This window comes from Oncorhynchus tshawytscha, linkage group LG14 (assembly GCF_018296145.1).
Source record: "Oncorhynchus tshawytscha isolate Ot180627B linkage group LG14, Otsh_v2.0, whole genome shotgun sequence".
In the NCBI taxonomy this organism is placed as follows: domain Eukaryota; kingdom Metazoa; phylum Chordata; class Actinopteri; order Salmoniformes; family Salmonidae; genus Oncorhynchus; species Oncorhynchus tshawytscha.
The window spans coordinates 693,627-701,992 of record NC_056442.1 but is presented as its reverse complement, the minus strand read 5'-3'; the positions used below and the strand labels follow the sequence as shown (position 1 = coordinate 701,992).

Here is an 8,366-nt window from a genome sequence, read left to right as displayed (position 1 = left end):
GATTGCCTGTCAAACTGATTTTTAAGGAATTCGTAAAGAAAATCCCCCCATGCTCATCCGATGTCATTATTTACTTAAACCCTTAATTAATTTACTTATTTCTTGGTTTCAAAAATGCTCCTCTAGACTTTACCACAGAGATATACTATGAGATGGATGTAATGGAATTACATTGTGAAGGAATACATAGAAGTGAAATAGCAGCAATGCTGCAGAGTACTTGTGTTATGTCTGAAAACACAAGCCACCAAATCCTTGCTTCCTCCGTCCTTACCTCAATATACTTCTCAAAGAAAATGAGGGGGCACTCCTGCTCCTCCCCAGAGCCTGGAGGAAACAAGGATTTAGGACAGCTAGGAACATTTTCAGACACTATTATGGACGCTGAGGAAATGAGAGCGTTCTGATAATTGAGCAGTTGCCAAGGACACTGATAACACACTGCAGAGATGGCAACACCCTCCTGTGTCCTGCGATGTACACTAATCACAGTGTTTGAGAGTGTGAACACAAGGCTTCATCTGCTGCAGGATAGAAATCATCTTCCTTCAGATTGCACTTCCAAAAAGCAATGAATGTTACTGCTAGAACTGGATGTACTGCCACACATCTGGTGATGAAGCTTTTCATGTAAGAGTGTAAAGGAATTAGCGGGCAAGGCTAGATTTCATTCTCCTCATTCGTTCAGCATTAACCATTGGGTATTTCTGAATGCCAGTGTACTGTGCTGGGTTTAAACAAGAGGTTGGTGCTCAGGATAAATCATGTAACATGGGCTCCACACAGTGGTGGCACAGGGAAAAGGAAAATCAGACAGTCACTGAGTAAAGGGCAACCAACTATCGCAGTGCTCAGCAGAAAACATTGATGAACATTCTGATGGAAATATGAAGTTAATTAGAACATAATGTCCCAGTGATGTGCAGACTGAGGGATCATGAATAGAACTATTCATGTAGCTGTCCCACTTCTATTGCGAGGAAGTACCGCTAATGTTGATGAGATGTAGCTGTCACAGTCAAAACAAGAAGAAAATGTCATTCTCCTCACATGCTTGCACTGAACTTTGTCCTCTGAATGAGACAAAATGCAAGGGGAGAACCAGCTAATTAATTCAGTGACAAAGCATGTCTTCAATGTCTCAAAACGTCTAAATCAGTGTCATGTGTTTTAGAGAAGACAAACCCAGAAATTCAACAAAGTTGAAAAAGTAGAATTTTATTAAATTAGATTCTATTTTATCAAAATGTCAAGTTTCCAGGATGAAGAAAACAGTGCAAAACAGTTACTTTAGACAAATATTTACAACAGGTAGCATTCATCCAAGTTGAAATAAGGCAGCTGTTTCATGCATCTTTCAACTCATCCACAAAAACATCCCCCCATATAAAACATCTTGGTGAAAAGGACAGTTCATAATTTCTCTGACAGAATTTCACATTTTAAAGGCCATTTCATAATTTCCTTGTGATAACATTCAATAGTTCAATGGCAATAAACACATTTTACAAAACAACTTAAATACAAAAAGCTTAAATTCATATTTAAAAAACAGCATACCAAAATGCATCAAAGCTTTCTTGTATTTACTCTGAGGGAATACTGTAGGCAAGGCAAAGGGGGAATAGCGCAACACAAGGCAAGGATACCAAACATAGTTGAATGGCAACCACTGATAGACGCTGTTCAATAGTGCAACCCCATAGACTTGGAAGCCGTGTTGATTGTTGTCAGCTGATCTTAGTGTTGGCCATTTCAGCGGGTGTTCATGGAACAAACCTGTGCTTCACCGAGGCTTCTCTCCAGCTCCTGAATACAAGGAGAGATCAACTGACTGTGCAGCTGTGCCATTTTAAACCTGAAGGAAAGAGTTATAGAAAAGAAGAGTTGAAAGGAGCAGTATTCCCACTGATCTCTTCACAGTTGGCAAGAAAAAGTATATGAACCCTTTGGAATTGGTCATCAAATTTGATTTAATCTTCATCTAAGTCACAACAATAGACAGTGTGCTTAAACTAATACACACATTGTATTTTTGTCTATATTGAATACATCATTTAAACATTCAGTGTAGGTTAGAAAAGTATGAACCCCTAGGCTAATGACTTCTCCAAAAGCAAATTGTTGTCAGGAGTTGTTTAACCTGGAGTCCGATCAATGAGACGATTGGAGATGTTGGTTAGAGCTGCCTTGCCCTATAAAAACACACAATTTGAGTTTGCTATTCACAAGAAGCATTGCCTGACGTGAACCATGCCTCAAACAAAAGAGATATCAGAATACCTAAGATTAAGGATTGTTGACTTGCATAAAGGTGGAAAGGGTTACAAAAGTATCTCTAAAAGCCTTGATGTTCATCGGAACACAAATTGTCTATAAATGAAGTGCAGCACTGTTGCTACACTCACTTGGAGTGGGCGTCCTGCAATTATGACTGCAAGAGCACAGCGCAGAATGCTCAGTGAGGTTAAGAAGAATCAGCTAGACTTACAGAAACCTCTGGAACATGCTAATATCTCATCTGTTGATTTATCTACAATACGTAAAACAAGAATGGTGTTCACAGGAGGACACCACGGAAGAAGCTACCGCTGTCCAAAAAAAACATTGCTGCACGTCTGAGGTTTGCAAAAGTGCACCTGGATGTTCCACAGCGCTACTGGCAAAATATTCTGTGGACAGACGAAGCTACAGTTGAGTTGTTTGGATGGAACACACAACACTATGTGTGGAGGGGGAAAAAAAGGCACAGCACACCAACATCAAAACCTCATCCCAACTGTAAAGTATGGTGGAGGGAGCGCCATGGTTTGGGGCTGCCTAGCTGCCTCAGGGACTGGACAGCTTGCTATTATCGACAGAAAAATTAATTCCCAAGTTTTATCAAGACATTTTGCAGGAGAATGTTAGGCTCTGTCCACCAATTGAAGCTCAACAGAAGTTGGGTGATGCAACAGGACAATGACCCAAAACACAGAAGTAAATCAACAACAGAATGGCTTCAACAGTAGAAAATACAGCTTTTGGAGAGTCCTCACCTCAACCCGATTGAGATGCTGTGGCATGACCTCGAGAGAGCGCTTCACACCAGACATCAAGAATATTGCTGAACTGAAACAGTTTTATAAAGAGGAATGGTCCAAAATTCCTCCTGACCGTTGTGCAGGTCTGATCCTCAACTACAGAAAACATTTGGTTGAGGTTATTGCTGCCAAAGGGTCAACCAGTTAATAAATTCGAGGGTTCACATACTTTTCCACCCTGCACTGTGAATGTTTACAAAGTGTTAAACAGACATGAAAACATAATTGTTTGTGTGTGATTAGTTTTAGCAGAGTGTTTGTCTATTGTGACTGAGATGAAGATTAAATTTTATGACCAATTTATGCAGAAATCCAGGTATTTCCAAAGGGTTCACATACCTTTTCTTGCCACTGTAGCTGTATTTTACTCCCGGTGTTTCCATTAGGAAAAAGTTGTGCTGGTCAAATGTCCAAACATATTTCAATTTGCCAGACTGGGACACCAATGTGCAGTTTCTCTACAGAAAAATCAGATCAAGCAAAGGCTGGGCGATGTAGTAGGAGGTTGTAATTTCCAACAGGCCAAATTCTACATAGTTTTGCGCAGAAAACGTGGTGATTAACTACAATGAGCATAATCCATTTGCCCGGTCTGCGTTTTTACACAAGGTAATAAAACTACAATCCATAATGTTTCTAGGCGCACTGGTGTTTCTAAATTAGAATTCCAGGCCACACAGCAGAATATTTAGGGCATATGTGAGTAAAATGGTCACACTGTGGAGCCTTGAGCCAGTACAGGTAACAGTGTTGCAAGTTTGCTATAGCAAGAGGTCAAGAGGTAACAGGCAGAGTTGACAGACTAGAGATACGATTAAAAAACAACCAGAACCAACCTCCATGCATAGCCAAAGTGATTTTATAGAGCATATTTATTTTTCAAAATGGTTTTATTTATCTGGTTTTATGCATTTTTACCATCCAAACGCTGCCAATTCTCAGTCAATGGAAACAGTTTAAACTCAATACAGTGTTAACAATTCAAGCATGACCTGTGAAAAGGTTCCAAAGAAAGGAGGACTCTTACCTCCTGTGCAGCTCTATGGCTTTGCTGGGGTCTGGGCAGTAGTGCTGTAGAGCTGTGATGCAGTGGGCTGCCAGCATGCTGTAACACTGTTCCCTCACAAAATTGTGGCTGCTGGTGTCCCACTGTGGCAGCTCACTGGTGTACCTCCACGCCACTAGGGCGTGCTCCAGAGCAGACTGCCACTCCTCGTTCTGCAGCAGCAGCTGGCCCCACTCCTGGCAGGAAACCTGGGAGGAAAAAGACAAGGTTCGTTAAAACACACCGCAGGTAGTACCAAACATCATGACAACCCATAATTTCTAGCTATTAAACCATCTTAGAAGCACTTTAGTCAAACAATCAGCTTGAATAAAGTTAGTGTAAATCTAAAAAAACATTATTTACTGCAAGGAGATTCAACTTCAGGTCAATTACCTGAGTTATATTCACATGAGGGCAACTTAAAGAGCATAAAACAAAAATGTTGATACTCACTTTAAACACCACCAGGTGTGGATAAGCCTTTCTGTAACAGTGTGCGTCTCGATTGGACCCCAGGCGTGAGTAGGGTATAGATCTGTAGACATTGGTCTTTTTCAGGTGCAAGTCCTCCTGTAACGGCTTCAGGTCTGTAGTGAGGGCTCTGGGCTCCTGCCTCTGCCCCTGTTCTACTAGGATGAAAGATCTTATGAGCTGTACAAGCTGCTGGTTGGACAAGGGTGTCTGGTCGTCTTCCATTCTTTCACTTTGGGCCTCACTCCGACTACTCCCTGTTCTGTATATGGCTGGGTCCACTGCAAAACATACACCACTGTATTGGTCACAGGCCAACTAATATAAGAATAGAAACTGAATGACATGATCCATTTAATTTGCTTACTAACATGAATGCCCACGTTTTGAATTGCTGGTCAGGTTTCTGCCTCTAGAGGTGGTTGAGAATGGAGCTATGCGTGAACTTAGAACCTCCAGGTAGGACCTTCTCATTCGAGCTGCAAAAAAAAAAAAAAAAAATAAAAAAGAGTGCATTTGTGTCTACTAACGTTACAGGATCATAGTTAACCCAGTTACAATATTATTCTAGTTGTACTAGAAAGGAAGGCAGATTCAATGTTTTGGTACTTGCATAAAACAAACAAAAAAATGGTCATGTCTTGCTGAATTAATAACTACAAACAGCTCACCCACAATCTTTATTACATAGCTAAATGTCCAATATCAGCTCAGCTAGTTATAACTAGGTAAAGTTGATAGCAAAGGCTAACAATAGGTACCATGTTGTGTCAATGCAATTGCTAATTCAAAGCTGGCTAACTGGCTTGTTGCCCACACAAGTTAAAATGGATTTATTTCCATTATTAGCAAATTGACACAATTTGTTTGTTCAGACTCAGTGTTTTATTGGATCTTACTGGCTGACTTCATTGTTATGATTTCAAAATATTTAGAAAATAAGGTAGCCGATATTTAGCCACATTTTTCCTGGCGCGCGCTTACTTTACCAAGGACAGCTGTTATGATGCTGCAGTGGAGGGAAATGTAGCTGGCTAGCCAGCTAACGTTACCTACTTTATGAAGTTGTTGAAGTTAGACGTACCTGCAATTTTCGGCTGTGGAGCTGGGATTTCCATCAGGGCACGTCTTGAGTGACATATGGTTGCCATATTAGATACTTTGGATCAAAACGACAGACCTCTTGCAAAAAGTTTGCCAGTTATGTTAACGTTAGCTGTCTAGCTAGCTAGGAAACTGTCTAGTAGTGTGCAGCCAACAAACTGTAAAGGTTGTACTAATAACACGCAGCTACCGCCTGCCAAGTACCTCAAATAAATGCCATAAATTTAAATAGTTGCTGGCAAAAGCAGTTCTCCCGCGAATGTATGACAAAATACTGCCGCAAGAATTTAGCGCGCGGTCGTGGTTCATTACCCATCAACCTGATTGGTCAATGTCGAAACAGGCGCGTGCATTTTTATTGGCGAATGGGATCTTGAATTGCGCTGTGTTGAAATACCAAAAATAATAACTGCTTAAATGACAGTAGGCCGACACATGTGCTGTTGTGAAATAGGACTTACGTAGCCATTTGTGAAGTGGTTGAAGTCTGACATACCTGGCATTTTTGGCTGGGGATAGTTAGCTAGCTACTTTATAGTAAAAAGACATAGACTTTGCAAACATTTGACCAGTTCTGTTGTGGGCGACCATTGATGCACTTTATTTTAATAACATGCAGCTGCCAAGTAGAAAACAAATGACAACAAATGTATTATGGTAATAGTCATTGCTATGAATTAAAAAATCTTCTTCTGTTGGGGTTTATCGGAGGTTGGCATCCAACGTTATGAAGCATTACCTCCACCTACTGTACTGGCCTCTTATGAAAAAAGATTGCAGTAAGAGTGCAGTATAAACTGGGTGGTTCGAGCCCTGAATGCTGATTGGCTGACAGCCGTGGTATATCAGACCGTATAACAGGCTTATGAAAAAAATATGTATTTCTACTGCTCTAATTAAGTTGGTATCTAGTTTATAATAGCAATAAGGCACCTCGGGGGTTTGTGATATATGGCCAATTTACCAGAGGTGTGGAGTGAGTCACATTTATTTATTTTATTTCACCTTTATTTAACCAGGTAGGCAAGTTGAGAACAAGTTCATAACTTGGACTCGAGTCAGACTCGAGTCACAAATATGATTACTTGCAACTCGACTTTGACATTAACACCAATGACTCGTGACTTAACTTGGACTTGAGCCTTTTGACTCGACCTGACTTGATACCCTCCCCAAACCCAAATATTTAAAATTATGCTATTAAAAAAGGTGTGCAGCGCATCAGCTCTTCATTTAACAGATTACAGTTTGAATCGGACAGCAGCCAATCAAATTGTGCCAGCTGAGAAACAGTTGAGCATGGTAGTACAGAGGAACATCAGCGGGTGAATTCAGACGGAGCCCTTGGAAAGATGATACCCCAAATTATTATTTTTGGATATAAAGACTACGCTGTAGTCATCAAAATGGATTGTAACTTGCAAAACATGCAGGAAGAAAATTACAGACAGAGGCAACAATTTCCAACTTTGTTCAACATTTGAAGCTGCACAAAGAACGGTAAGTCGTGGCTCATATAGCCGACAGCTATATATAACTTTACTGGTGTAGCATGTAGGCTAATGTAATGTTAAATCATTGAGCCTCCACACAGTCAGTCAGTGCGGGAACGTGATCATTGCACCCAAGATTGAGCTAAACTGGCCAGGCTGTTGGTAGACTAAAGCCTGCCTGATGTTACTGCTGTTCCTAAAACCATTGACATACGTTAGCCTACTGTAACCACACAGAGAGAGAGTGTGTGTGTGTACAGTGTGTGTGTGTGTTAAGGTTGGGCGATTGTGTACAAGCCTACATCACCCGATTGCGACCCATAGCGATCCTCGATAGTCGATCGCTACGGGGAGAGGGGGGGGGGGTCTTTCTCATGGCTACACATGCAAGTTTATTTGGAAAGTAATAAATACATTTTTAAAGCATTCAAGATTTGCGTAAATGTAAAATACTAACTATTACTCTTGTTAAAAATATGAAATGGTGTTACATTTGGTGAAGAGCACATTATAACTTGTTTAGGACTCGAAACTGAAAGTTTAGGACTTGAGACTTGACTCGGACTTGCCTGTCTTGACTTGGGACTTGACTTGGGAGTTGAGTGCTAAGACTTGAGACATACTTGTGACTTGTAAAATAATGACTTGGTCCCACCTCTGCAATATACCACGGCTAAGGGCTGTGTCCAGGCACTCCGCGTTGCGTTGTGCAAAAGAACAGCCCTTAGCCATGGTATATTGTCCATATAGCACACCCCCTCATGCCTTATTGCTTAATTAGAGTGCAGTATAACGGCAGTATGCAGCAAATACTGCATTCAAAACAACAATGTTTTTATACTGCAGTAATTTTGCAGTGGAACTGCAGTTAGAGTGCAGTATAACTGCAGTTGAACTGCAGTACACTGCATTTGTTCTGCAATTACTGCGTCCAAAATACCACAGTCGACTGCAGTTACTGCACTTTTACTGCAGTTTCAAAACTGAAATCTTTATTTGTTTGGGGCCTGTGGGCCAGGGGAACTAAATCCTACCTGCCAGACCCTTTTCTCTTAAAAAAGATAACAAAATATGAGACTGTATTTCTGCCACGCTGATCCTCAACACAGGGGCCCCTCATGGGTGTATGCTCAGTCCCCTCCTGTACTCCCCATTCACCCATGACTG

The 8,366-nt window shown here is 41.0% G+C and overlaps 1 protein-coding gene across 3 annotated transcripts; it reads right to left on the bottom strand.

Annotated features, from left to right (window-relative positions):
- Nucleotides 1-1,184: 1,184 nt before the first annotated feature.
- LOC112253640 lies at nucleotides 1,185-6,038 on the bottom strand. Of its 3 annotated transcripts, XR_002954050.2 has the most exons (6): nucleotides 5,687-6,038; nucleotides 4,974-5,081; nucleotides 4,585-4,883; nucleotides 4,111-4,337; nucleotides 3,423-3,541; nucleotides 1,453-1,858 (listed from the first exon to the last, which is right to left on the bottom strand). XR_002954050.2 is itself a non-coding variant. In XM_024425565.2 (5 exons), the coding sequence occupies exons 1-5, from the start codon at nucleotides 5,751-5,753 to the stop codon at nucleotides 1,756-1,758; spliced, it is 792 nt and encodes a 263-aa protein (XP_024281333.2). In that variant the 5' UTR covers nucleotides 5,754-6,038; the 3' UTR covers nucleotides 1,185-1,755. The 3 variants fall into 3 exon arrangements, 2 of the variants coding, with proteins under 2 accessions (XP_024281333.2, XP_024281332.2); XM_024425565.2 differs by lacking the exon at nucleotides 3,423-3,541 and having other exon boundaries at nucleotides 1,185-1,858; nucleotides 4,986-5,081; XM_024425564.2 differs by lacking the exon at nucleotides 3,423-3,541 and having other exon boundaries at nucleotides 1,185-1,858; nucleotides 5,687-6,037.
- Nucleotides 6,039-8,366: the final 2,328 nt, after the last annotated feature.